We start from the raw sequence: 14034 nt of genomic DNA, 5'->3' as shown, positions 1-14034 counted from the left end.
GTTCTCGGTGGGTCGCCTCGTACGTCGGGTCGAGCAGGTGGAATTGCTCCATCCTACAAAAAAGTGAATGAATTAGAATTTCAATATACAATGAAACATGAACTTAGAAATATGTAAGTAATTGACACAAATACAAGCATAAATTGAGACTTGCATAATTAAATATATGAATACGACAAATATAAAATAATAATATAAACCAATAGTCCTACCTCACTAATCTGTCAATGGCAACTTCATGAGTTATGGCCAAGTCTACCGCACTTTTCGTACTCGTACTGGTCGGGATCAGTAACAAATGGAGTTCCTCTCCCACGCCTAATTCTTCTGGGTATCTGATCCATAACCATCCTATGCCTCGTCCTCTACCTTGATCCACGCTTGTTCCAATGGTAAGCTAGATCCGCAATGTACTTCGGCCCATCATATGGAGGCCACTCTCTAGGGTCCTAGAAAGGCACGAAGCGGGGGCTCCATGTGTTCATAAGCGTGTCGATACTGAACTTGTGAGGTATTCCTCCTCTTGATATTATAGTTACGATGCCTAGCTGCTGCCACCAAATGAGAACATACAAAGTCTTCCTGCAACATCATTACAGAAATGAGGAAAGAATGAAAGAAATATATGTAAGGAATAGGGTAAGCTCCCAAAAATCATACGGTTAAGACACTTACTCGGATGATTCTATGTCAAAGGGATCTCATAAGGAGGATCTGCCATGAAAAAATGAGTCTGACAACCATCTCCAAATACCGCATTGGGGGCAGATTGAGCATCGGGAACCGTAGATGCAATCTGTATAGGCAGGTAACGTTCCGGAACAGGAGGGTCGATGTATGCCTGATGATCCATTGCTGGGGTAAACCCATGAGGGATGAGATCAACTAACACCCAACGCACAACCACGTCCAAACATTGCAGCTGACTCTTCATAGCCGATCTTACATAGTTCTTCCACTGATCTGCACAACCAATTGAGATCATTCGTCTGAAGATGTTCGGAGGACAACCTAGGTGCAGTACACCATCAACTACAATGTCATCATCTCCAAGGCAATGTAGCTCCTCCCGAGCCCTTGCAACCATGTCACTAAATGAAGGCCTATCATTGAATAGCACAGGCACGCTTTGCATGTCAAGAAACTCAACATATCCATAGCGATCGCTTTCAACGGTGCCTCTATAATATATGGTCACTAGGTTGTCCATCTAATTCAAACAAGTAATGAAACACATGTCCTTTAGCCCAAATTAAACGATAGATAGTACCTAACAAGTACTTTCTAACTACAAATTAAGTAATCAAGATAATAACTACGTATATATTTACAGTGTACTCACTAAATAGCTAGATTATATGTAGATAACTAAAAATGTAACTACATATTTAAGTAGCTATCTAACTATATCTATGTGCCTATGTGTTTATGTTTCTATCTATCTACATATATATCTCACTAGATCACTAACTAAATCAACTACCTGAGTCATCACATTAACTAATAAATAACAAATACCAACTAAGTAGGTACATTGCATATTCATAATTTTTACCTTTTCGAGCCGGCGGACGATGGGCGTGGGTCAGGCCGAAGATCCGGGCTGGCGGTGGCGCGCGGCGAGCACGGGATGCCCGGGGCTACGCGCGGTGAGTTCGGCTCGACGGGCAGCGGCCTCGGGCCGACGGATGGAGGGCAAGGCGCGAACGGCAGTGGGGGGAGGCGGAGGGTCGCGGCGCGGCGAGGGGGCGGGCGCGGGCGGGGGCGGCCTCATCGCGGCATGGGGCGGTGGGTGATTGGCGGGGGCACGGCCTCGGGCGCGCGCGTGCGCGGGAGCAGGCGTCGGCCTCTGCACGGCGAGGAGGCGCGGCGTGTTGGCGGGGGGGGTGGCGGTCCTCGCGCGGCGCGGGCGCGGCGGCGCGGTCGCGGGCCGGCGGCGCGGCGCGTGCCGGGGCGGCGGCGCGCAGCCCGCGCGGCTTGGCACGGGCTCGCACTAGGCTGCGAGCACTGCGCGGCGCGGGGGTGGCGCGCGGGAGCGCATTGCGGGGAGGGCGCGGTGGTGAGGGAAGGGCGAACGGCGTCGGCGGGGCTAGGGCGCGAGAGGAAGAAGAAGAATGAAAGGACGGGGCCCCGGTAGATATTTCCGAGCTCGGCGCGGCGCCAGTCACAAGCGCTGGCGCTGAGCCCCCGAGGCAGGTCATCGACCGTGCCCAAGAGCTCAGCGCCAGAGACTCTGGCGCCGAGCTCGACGCCAGCATCAATGGCGCCTAGCTAAGGGTCCATTTCCTGAATTCTTTTCGCCAGGGATCTATTTGTGAGAAACTTTTTAAAAAAAGGGCCAAATTGTAAAAAATTCCCCTCCCCCCGCTTGCATGCGCGGCTAGCCAGGCAGCCGGTGGAATCTTGTTTTTTCAGCGCATTTTGTATGACTTCGCGTACTGGGTGAAGTTGCTGTTGCTTCCGTTTGGTTGCTGAGATGCTGGAGTGAAGCGGCTCCTGGAACGGGTGGAGTCTGGAGACGCTCCACCAAACGCATTCAAAATAGTTAGTACTCGTATACAACTATGCAAAATATAAATAAACTAATAAATAAACTAAAATATACGAGGGATCAGGGATCCCAATAAACAGCTCAATTTGGAAACCATCAATCAATTGGTTAATATATCGCCCACGCCTACGCACGTGATATGTTTCGGGGGTCAATAGAGCCGCCCGAGCCATTTTACACGCCAGCCGGAGGCAGCGCTCCCGGCGGTCCGGCCATGGAGTCCGGCGGGTTCCTTTCCCGAACCGTTCCGTCCGTCGGCTCCGAAGCTGCCGACAGCCGCGGCGGCTGGCGCGCAGCGCGCTTCCTCCTAGGTAATCTTCAAGATCTTGATCACTTTAGAAGCTACTCCTACTAATCAGCTAACTCGGCATACCTTTGCGCAGCTGTCGGGTTCTTGGAGCGAATCGGATTCTACGGCGTGCAGGCGAACCTGATCATGTACCTGAACGGCCCTCTGGGCATGTCCACGGCGGCCGCTGCTGCCAGCGTGAACGCGTGGGCCGGGACGGTGCAGGTGCTGCCGCTTGTCGGCGCGCTCGCCGCGGACTCACGGCTGGGGCGGTACAGAGCGGTCCTAGCCGCTGGCGTGCTCTATCTGCTGGTCAGTCTTCCAAACACATTATTTGATTTTCTTTCTGGTCATTTGTACTGTAGAATCTTGCAGTATAGTACTATATTTCTACAAAAAAACGATGATTTTGATTGTGTACTGTATAGTATAACAGTTGTTTTGGGCCATTTGGATACTGGAGTGATGGTAACACAAGCCACAAGGCTTGCCTAAACTTTCGCCCTTAAGTACCATCGATCTTACCTTAGATTGATTCAATTTGGCCCTTAAGTAACATCCATTTGTTTTCGTACCTTAGGAAGCCAACTCTACTATGCAATCTGCGTCGTGCCCTGCCAAAACAGATCCCACATTCCCACACCCCTCGACGGTCCACGTTATAGCTAGTGCTGTCTATACTCTAGACTGACTGGCAACTGTTCATGCCGAGCTCTGAAACAGTATGTCACGCTGATGCCGTGCTGTCCGCATATCCTTTTACGAGCAAAAGGTTTTTAGTCGGAAATCTCCAGTCCCTGTTTCTGAAACCTCTCCTACTGAAGATGTCACTCGTAGAACTCTGTTGGGCAGACGCCCTCCTACATGATGACATGACATCGGTTACTAAACTCAAACTGCAACGATGATCGACAGAGCTTGGGAATGCTGACGGTCTCATCCACGCTGCAAACACCGCAGCCTCACGCCGGGAGCTCCGCCTCCCCTTCATCTGCCCGGCTCGTCTTGTTCTACATCGCGCTCTACCTGCTGGCGCTGGCGCAGGGCTTCCACCGTCCGTGCGTGGAGGCGCTCGGCGCGGACCAGTTCGCTACGACGAGCGAGGCCGAGGGCGACCGGAGTGCGCCCGCCGCGTCCCGGAGCTCCTACTTCAACTGGTTCCATTTCTCCATATCATGGGGCTACGCCATCGCCACCGCGGCCCTGAGCTACGTTGAGGACAACCTCGGCTGGGCCATCGGGTTCGCCGCGTGCTGGGCCACGATGGTGTTATATCTTGCATTCTTCTTGCTTGGCACACGAACTTATCGTGCCGAAAAACCCGTCAGCGGCAGATCGTTCACTGAAATCGCGTGGGACTGGGCGGCCAGGGTCCTCCATCGCAAAGATGCCACCGACGATACCACCGCCGAACGGTGAGCATGAACGTTTGCTTACGTTCTCTTGCAATTAATGTGACATAAAGGTCTCATCATAATGTACATTCTTGACTTATGTAGGCTTGTAGCTCCAGAACGTGAGGATGAAAGTAAAGGGCTCGTCGCCAAGCTGCTCCCGATATGGGTGACGAGCCTAGTCTTCGCGGCCATCTACTCGCAACTCTACACCCTGTTCACCAAGCAGAGCAGCACGCTGGACCGGCGCCTCGGCGGTGCCACGGGCCCCGTCGTGCCGCCCGCGGCGCTCCAGGTCTTCGTCAGCGTCACCATGATCGCCGTGCTCCCAGTCTACGACCGCGTGCTGGTGCCGCTCGTGAGGCGCTTCACGAGGCACCACGCGGGCATCACGCCGCTCCAGCGCATCGGCGCCGGCATGGCCATGTCCGGCGTCACCATGGTCATCGCGGCGGTGGTCGAGGGCAGGCGGCTCCGCGTGGCCAGGGACGCGGGCCTGGTGGACCGGCCGGACGTGGCGCTGCCGATGAGCCTGTGGTGGGTGGTGCCTCAGTACGTCATGATCGGTGTCTCGACCGTGCTCGCTGAGATCGGGCTCGAGGAGTTCTTCTACGACCAAGTACCCGACGCGATGCGAAGCGTCGGGCTCGCGCTGTCCCTCAGCGCCATGGGCGCCGGGAGCTATGCCAGCAGCTTGCTTGTTTCGGTGATCGATTGGGCAACGAGGAACTGGGGCGCCGAGAGCTGGTTCTCCGATAACCTCAATCGAGCACACCTCGACTACTTCTACTGGCTCCTGGCAGGGCTCGCCGCTTTCGAGGTGGCCGCGTTCTTGCATTTTGCAAGCAGATACGTCTACAGAAAAGTCTAGCTATGAAGCTACAATTCAGATCTTTGAGCAAGCACACTGAACCAGAAAGATTTATAGGCACCGAATAGAGACCTACATGAACGAATTCTTGTACAAATGTGTTCTGAGTAGAACGTGGTATTAAAGCCGGCTGATAAGCTGGTTGAAGCTGCTCTGCTGTGAGAGAAAAATATTGTAAATTGTAGCTGATAAGCCGGCTGATAAGTGAAGCGAACATGCCCCTAGTATCTAATAAAGAGTATGACAAAAGACTAACTTGCTCCTAACTAATTAATTAATTTGGTTGTCAATTTGTTCAATTTTCTAGTAATTCATAGTTTATAAAGTCATGCAGGTATGTTAATGATTTTGGCTACCAATTATACGAGTCATTTTGCATAATATGGTGTTTAAAAGGTATGCATAAATAGGATTTAAAAGGTATACATACATAAATATGGCCCCAAAGGGAGTCCATAAGGGGTTGGTGTAATATGTTTCAAATGTAACTCGCTTCCTTCTGCTGCTCCTCATTTTGTAGTGCAGGACTCAGTCCTCGAGCTAAAAGTCTTCCACTACGAACTAGCTTCGGCATCTATGGTTAATATATCAGGCGGGGACTTTAGCTTCCATCGCTTCTTCCAAAACAAAAAGTGTGACAGCTTAGTGTCAGTTTCTTAGTGCCGGTAACAGTAGATAGAGGGGCAAAGCTACATGTGTAGTGATGTTTGCACATGCACGTCCTGTAAAATGCAAGATTAATATAAATGGTCTAAAATTTTACCATATTTGCATAGTAGCTGTCCATGGGCTCATAAAGTATTTTCTGCTTGATGCACGTGTCGATTAGCATACAACAACACCAGCGCCAAACAATCAGCCAAATGTGCTTAGCAGGTTAGATATACTAACAAAATTACGTGATACCCGTGTGAAGGCACAATAATTTCATCCCTGCAAGTAAACTCTCTCGCAAGCACATCAAACAGAGAGAAATAAAAAGAAAGATGCTGACAAAATTCCGTATATATTATTATATTTGCCATATGATATCTGGATTTTGAATGGGACATTGCATTTGAAAGCTAAGATCGTGTTTGGTAGGGAACTATATTATTAGATAAATAAACGTTTCAGATTTAAATTTAGATTCTTTCTCAAAGCAGACTGAATTCATATCCTGCAATGAACAGAATAGATCAATATGCCGTTATTGATATCTTAAAGCTGATAGCAATTCTTCTTCATTCCACTATGTTCTTTTGAGCTGGTTCGTATTTGAACAACATTTCATGTTTTGTCACCTCGTTGAGAACTTGAGATCGCCAATTCGCCATGGCTTGGGAAGCAGCAGCTAGCTAACTGAATTATTGCGATTCCGTCGAGGAACGGATGCGTTTCACCAATCTAAACGCACACTGAATAATAATAAAAAAAACAGAGAGCGAACGAGTGACGACTGATCGGATCCAGACAGATCAACCACGCCGCAGCACGAGGGACGCTGACAGCGATATGACATTAGACGCGCGTCCTTTTTGTTCCTCGGATCAGGGGAAGACGCCTCCACCTCCACCTCCGGAGGCGCAGCAATGGAGTCCGGTGAGCTCCTGCACCGACCCGGGCCGTCCGTCGGCTCCAAACCCGACGGCCGAGGGGTCTGGCGCGCGGCGTCCTATCTCATCGGTAAATCCCGCAGACCTTGATTCGGTTTTGTATATCACTGTCACGTGAAACTAACCTGCTCTGCCTTAACCGTGGCTCTGCAGTGGTCGGACACTTGGAGCGTATCGGGTTCTACGGCGTGCAGGGCAACCTTATTATGTTCCTGACCGGCCCGCTCGGCATGCCCACGGCGTCAGCGGCCGCCGGCGTCAACGCATGGGCTGGGACCGTACAGGTGCTGCCTCTCGTCGGCGCGCTCGCCGCCGACTCGCGGCTCGGACCGTACCGAGCGATCCTAGCCGCCAGCGTGCTCTATCCGCTGGTTAATGCTTTTGGATGACTGCACTAGTTCGCTCTTTTTTTCGTGCTGATCTCAATCCATGTACGAGGTGTCACTGACGACTGACGTTCTGGCTGGAGTAGCATACGTATCGCAGTACCGAGCAACCCGTCGACGACGGCAGCCCGCTCGTCGCGACCATGAGCGCATGGGCCGCGAGGTTCTTCAGACGCAAGGACGCCACTAGCACGGAGCGGTGAGCATCCGTGAACTTCTGCAATCTCATGTGCCCACCTCAGCGCCTTAGTGCAGGGTGCCCTCCATTTGTGCAGGCTTCTGAACAGAGAGCCTGACGAAGGCAAAGGGCTCTGGGCTAAGCTGCTCTCAGTATGGCTGAGTGGCATGGTCTACGCATCCCTCACCTCGCAAGTTTACACGCTGTTCACCAAACAAGGCAGCACACTGGACCGGCGCGTCGGCTCGGGAGGCCTGACCGTGTCAGCCGCCGCGCTCCAGTGCCTAGTCAGCTTCACATTCGTCACCATGCTCCCGATCTACGACCGCGCCTTCGTGCCCGTGGCAAGGCGCGTCACGGGGCACCACGCGGGCGTCACCACTCTCCAGCGCATCGGCGCCGGCATCGCCATGGTCGTCGCGGCGCTCGTGGAAGGCAGGCGGCTCCGCGTGGCCAGGGACGCGGGCGTGGTGGACTCCGCCGGACGTGGCGGTGCCGATGAGCCTGTGGTGGGTGGTGCCTCAGTACGTCCTGATGGGCTTGGCGGAGGTGCTGGCCGATATCGGGCTGGAGGAGTTCTTCTACGACCAGGTGCCCGACGCTGAGCGCGTCGGGCTCGCGCTGAGCCTGACCGCTCTGGGCGCGGGGAGCTACGCCAGTGGCATGCTCGTGTCGGCGGTCGACTGGACGAACAGGGGCGGCAGTGGGGAGAGCTGGATCTCTGACAACCTCAACCGGGCGCACCTCGGCTACTTCTACTGGCTCCTGGCGGGGCTCGCCGCTCTAGATGTAGCCGTGTTCTTGTACTTTTCGAAGCGATTTGTGTACAGGAGCAAGGGCGAGCTGTGATTAATTCATATACTTGCATTTTGTGAGAAGAAAAAAAACCAGAAACGATTTGGTTTTATAGATTGCACATCATAATGCATAAGCGATGAAAGGAAGATAAATGACTGTGATTTCAGTTTCTCGATGTCCGTTTTGTAATTCAAACTGACAATCATGAAGACTTGTTCGGTTAATCCCCAATCTCCCTCATCTCTGAAAGTGTCAATCCGCTCAGCCTATACCGTAATGTCCTCGGAAAGCTTCCCGTCCGAACGGCCGGACGGAAGCCGTGCGCCGAACGGAGCGCGCAAATCATCCCGCGCTCTTTTCCCGCGCTGCTGGCTTTCCCACGGGCGCTGAAGGCCCACGCGCGGCCCACTCAAAAGTGAAGCCTGGATGTGGGATTTCCGACTACAGAGCAGCGTGCAGCGTAGGTAAGTGCGTATGTTTTCTTTTTCTTTTTCTTTTTCTTTTCTTTTTTCTTTTTCTTTTCTTTTCTTTTCTTTTTTTCTTTTCTTTTCTTTTTTTTCTTTTCATGCTTCATTTTTATTTATATTTTTTGTTTTATTTATTATGTGATTTTTTATTGTTCTTCTCATTTTCATTTTTATGTTTCTTTTTTTACTTTTTCTTTTTTCTTTTCTTTTCTTTCCTTTTCTTATTATTTTCTATTTTCTTTCTTCAATTTTTTTTTATTTTTCTGATTCATGTGATTTTCATTATTCTGTAGTTAATAAATCGTTAGCACCACATAAAAACATCCCCGTTAGAGTAGCTGTTAATACGAATAACAGGAACTATGTTATAGCCATTTCTGTAATTATTATAATTAATTATTTTGTTTATTTTATTTTATTTTTATACTGTATTATTTTTTGTATTTCTTTATTTTTCCTTTTTCTCTTTTGTTTTTATGTTTTCTATAGATTTTTTATTTTCCATTTTTCTATTTAACTTTACTTAATTATTTTTTATGTTTTTTATTTTCTATATTCCATTAGATGCTATGATTATATAGAATAGATGTGATGTTCTGTAATGTTTTTTGCGATGTTCACATGGTATATAATGGCATGTTCTGTGATGTTTTTTAATGTTTATGTAGTATACATATGATGTTCTATTATTTTTTTGTGATGATCACGTGTTATATATGTGATGTTTATGATGTTTTTTAATATTCACATGGTATACATGTGATGTTCTATGATATTTTTTTATGTTCGTGTTGTATACATGTGATGTTCATGTAATATACAATGATGTTCACGTAGTATACATGTGATATTCTTTGATGTTTTTTTATAATATTCACTAAGTATATATATGATGTTCTATGATTTATTTAGTGATATTCACTTAGTATACAAGCGATGTTCTATGGTATATTTTTAGGATGTTGAAAAGTATCTATGTGGTGTTCTTTTAAATTTTTCTCTATTACGTGTTTTTTATTTTTTTCTTATTCTTTGCTCTAGATTTTATCATTTTTATTTATGTTATAGATTTATTTACTGTTTTCTATATACTTCACCATTTCTATTATTTTTATTTTTATTGTTTTTGCATATTATAATACCAATTACACCAACCTATACCTAGAATACTGCTCTTCTATTTCTTTTTACTTTACTCTAATTAATTATTTTCTTTATTTTTGTTTCTCTTATATTTCTATTTCTTTTTTCTTTTCTTTTTTTTCTTTTCTTCCCTTTCTTTATTTAATTTACTTTATGAACTTCTTTTTTGTTTCAAAATTTTTTATATGTTATATGAGATACAAGTTAAGTTCGATAGTACACGTGTGATTTTAATTTTCTTTTTTTCTTATTATTCAAATTATTTATTAATTTTATTTTTTGTATAGTTTATCATTTGTTATTTTTATTTTTTGTTAATTTACTTTAATTAATTAATTTAATAATTTTGTTTTTTTACTTTTACTTACTATATTATATGAGATACATGTGATGTTCTATGATGTATTATGTGATATTTTTATGATGTATTGTATGTTCACGTAGTATACATATGATGTTTTATTATGTATTCTGTAATGTTCATCTCGTATACATATGGTGTTATATGATATATTTTGTTATGTTCACGTGGTATACACACGATGTTCTATGATATATTTTGTTATGTTCATGTAGTATACATGTGATGATCTATCATTATTGTGTGATGTTCACGTGGTATACATGTGATGTTCTGTGATATATTTTTGTGATGTTCACGTAATATACATGTAGTGTTCACGTAGCATACATACCATGTTCTATGGTATATTCAGTGATGTTCACATACTATACATGTGATATTCTATGATGTATTTTACGATGTTTACGTAGTATGCATGTGATGTTCATGTAAATGTTCTATATATTTTTGTGACGTTCATGTACTATACATGTGATGTTCCGCGTATTTTAGGATATTCATATATTATCAATGCATGTTCCACGATTATCTTTGAGTTTCCATGAGATGTTCTGCGGCATATTTTAGATTGTTTAAATAATGTCCATGTGATGATCTTTTTAATTTACCATTTTAAGTGGATTTTTCTTTTTAATTGTGATTTGCTCTATGCTTTAGTTATGTTTTTTCTATGTGATGCTTTTGTCCGGGTTACATCATGTACCAAAATATTTATTTTCCTTCTCTCGGTATGCTCACTACTTTTTTATGCATGAGCTAAGAGGTGTGTGGTGCGTTTCGCGCTCAAGTACGTGGGGGTGGGTGTTCGGTGGCAGTGAGAGTGATGCAGGATGGGCCTAATGTGACCAAGCGCAACAGCGGACGCACTGCCAGGCGGGAAAATTATCAACACGAGGCTATCGTCAAGTCGCCCAGACCTTAGCAGCTCCCTCCATGGGACAGAAATGATCTTTTTTAATTCACATCATATAAAAATATGATGTTTTTTTGCTTATGTTTATGTATTTGTGATGTGTCTTTCTGTATTTGTTATGTCATTTTTAGTATTTATTTATTTCTATATGTTTCATACTTTTGTTAGTCATTTTATATTTTTATTTTATTTTTTATAGATATTTAATACAAAATACATGAATCTATAATTTCTTTTCTTAGATATGGAATACCGTTTTTCTAAACTGAGAACGTTTTTCTTGTGGAGACGAAACATTGTTTTATAAACCTAGAACATTGCATTTGCTCAATAAAAAGAAATGTTCAGTCTTTATATAAAAAATGTTCGCTAATAAAATTTTATCTAAACATACCTAAGTGAGATCTTGTTTTGAAGATTTTATTATAAAAAACGCAATGGTACAATCGAAATTTAATTTGGAATCTCGGTTTGATTATAATTTGGAATCTCGGTTTGGTTATATTTTTAAACTTGGATTTTTGCATGACTGCATGCATGGTGGCCTAGTGGATGCCTTTTAATCAATTTTGTGCATAAACGTACGCTATGAAATCAATCCACCAGTGATGTGACATCAGCCCACCTACGCTATGGTTTTTAAGGCCCGGTCTGGTTACAGCAGTCCGTCTTAAAATTCATGTCACATCGAATATTTGACATATATACATAGTATTAAATATAGATTAATTATAAAACTAAATGCACAACTTACGACCAATTTACGAGATGAATCTTTTAAGCCTAATTAGTTCATGATTTGACAACGTGATACTACAGTAAACATATGCTAATGACAGATTAATTAGGCTTAAAAAATCGTCTCGCAAATTAGCCTCCATCTATATAATTGGTTTGTAATTAATCTATATTTAATGCTCCTTATTAGTATCTAAACATTTAATGTGACATGAATTTTAGAAGTGACTAAAGAACCAAACACCCCTTAGACCCTCTTTGGCACGGCTTTGGACAGCTCCGGCTCCGCTTGACAATCGCTGCGCATATCACTGTAGAAACACGGTAGCTCGGAGCCAATTTTCTCTCTCCTCATTTCTTCTTTCACTGTAGCTCGGGCGCTCTTCACGGAGCCGGCGAAGCTCGGTTTTCTGGCTCCGGTGGTCTACAGTGTCACATATCGGCTACTGATCGGCCGACAGGAGCCCTGACAAAGGGGGCCTTAATCAATATGCGGGCACACTAAAGAAGCCGTCCGCTGAGGAAACAGTCTGCCCACGCGCGCGCAAATTATTTGCCGGCCGGCGGGAGCATACCATCCGAACGGCCGGACCCTAGGAGCGCCCTAATGTCCTTCGGTTCTGGAAAATTGCTCGGTGCTGCAGGCGGCAATGGCTCTATAGACTGAACGGAAGGAAGATCATTTTCCCCTGAGTTGCAGTCCTGCAGTTGCATGTCTTCCGGATAACAGAGGTAATGCAGAGAATCGGGGTCGTTGATTTGCAGGCTTGTGCCGGTGTTCATCAGGTCGTCACCATAGCTCGTGGCAAGGGGCAGGGCTAGTGGTGCACCAGCGAAGTTGCCGTCGGTAGGCTGGACTCCACCGTTGCACATGCATTGGAAACCATACTCATGCTGCGCCGTGCTTTGCTGACAGACGTCACACGCGAGTTGCTGGTTGATAGTGTCGATTCTGTCGTAGTCGTAGCCGTACATGTCCAATTGTCCATCGCCTCCGTATGCTGCTGGTAGCCGTCCATGCCTGACGCGTCAGGATGCATACTGATGGTGTTGCACGGCTGCACGAATCCATCGTCTTGCAGGACACGATCTCTGCCATTGCCCGGCACGCGCACGTTGCTGTTAACACCCATGACGAAATTGTTTCCGACGCAAGGAGCGCCGCCGTCGTCGTGCCCCAGCGGCGTGACGGCACTGGACCCGGCCGGCAACGCGGTTCCATCGACCACGTCGTCGCCGCCGTTGTCATCATGGACGGGCAGACCCAGCGTCCCCCTCCTCTCGTTCACGGGCTGCGAAACCTTGTCCACGAACCGGCGCAGCCGGTACGCCTCCTCCAGCGTGAAGATCTCCAGCGCCACGTCCCACCGATCCAGCTCCCTGGGGCCCTCCTGCCACACCTCGTCGAGCTTGGCCACCTACTCCGCGTACCTGCGGGGCATGTGCAGCGCGGGGTACTGGGCAAGGGCGCCGCCGTCCGGCGCTTCCTCCGACCTCCACACATTCGCCGGGGCCGCCGCATGGTCGCCGCCGTCGTCGGCGTAGACGAGCGCAGCCGCCGGTTGGAGTGTGGCGAGCCCGCGTGCCTTCTTCTTCGGCCTATCCTTCCGCTTCGCGTGGTTCGCGGCGAGATCCATTCGGTTGCGGATTAGCCCAATCGTTCGATTTGCCTTTGATCGATGGAGAAATCGATGGAGAACTAAAGGCTATAGATGGAGAAATCGAGGGAGAAGTAGGGGCGGGCAATGCGTGGTCTTATCGTTCGGTGGGATGAGCCCAACCTTTCTGCGCGGCATTGTTTCTGATCGATGCGGCAATTGCTGATGGATGGAGTAGAGATGGGCGATGAATCTGATTCCAAACCAATATACGGAGTCCGACTCTGTTTCTCATTCACCAATGTGTGGAGTCCGACTAGGAGTCTTTCTCCTTCGCATACCCTCCTAGAGGTAGTCCTACTACAGGTCAACGATTTTGTTTGCTGGTTGGTTTCTGTGTGATAAGTTTGACTGATGCTGGTTTATTGCGAAAGAAAAATACTATTGGCTGGCTGATAAGTCCTGACTGAAACCAACAAGCGAGCATGCCGTTTAACAATTAAACTTTTACGGTCTTACGCACTTCTTAATTAATTTTTAATATATAATTACTAGTGTGTGTGTATATATATATATATATATATATATATATATATATATATATATATATATATATATATATATATATATATACCATTCTCTTAATTTCTGTATATCAAATCTTGCACTCCAGCCAGCCACGTCACCATGCCTTCCTTGCCGTTGATTTAGTCTGCCCACAACGCCAGCATCGTTCGTTTCAAATCTTG

General features: G+C 46.5%; 1 protein-coding gene and 1 pseudogene across 1 annotated transcript; both read left to right on the top strand.

Moving 5' to 3' along the window:
- The first annotated feature begins 2716 nt into the window (after window positions 1–2716).
- On the top strand, window positions 2717–5321 carry LOC136450811 (protein NRT1/ PTR FAMILY 5.10-like). The gene is made up of 4 exons (XM_066451434.1): window positions 2717–2862; window positions 2935–3152; window positions 3756–4255; window positions 4340–5321. The coding sequence occupies exons 1-4, from the start codon at window positions 2766–2768 to the stop codon at window positions 5103–5105; spliced, it is 1581 nt and encodes a 526-aa protein (XP_066307531.1). The 5' UTR covers window positions 2717–2765; the 3' UTR covers window positions 5106–5321.
- A 1352-nt stretch (window positions 5322–6673) lies between these two features.
- Window positions 6674–8192, top strand: LOC136450808 (protein NRT1/ PTR FAMILY 5.10-like; annotated as a pseudogene).
- Window positions 8193–14034: the final 5842 nt, after the last annotated feature.

The sequence above is a fragment of the Miscanthus floridulus genome, chromosome 5 (genome assembly GCF_019320115.1).
Source record: "Miscanthus floridulus cultivar M001 chromosome 5, ASM1932011v1, whole genome shotgun sequence".
Lineage (NCBI taxonomy): Eukaryota > Viridiplantae > Streptophyta > Magnoliopsida > Poales > Poaceae > Miscanthus > Miscanthus floridulus.
This window is presented reverse-complemented; position numbering and strand designations above follow the sequence as displayed.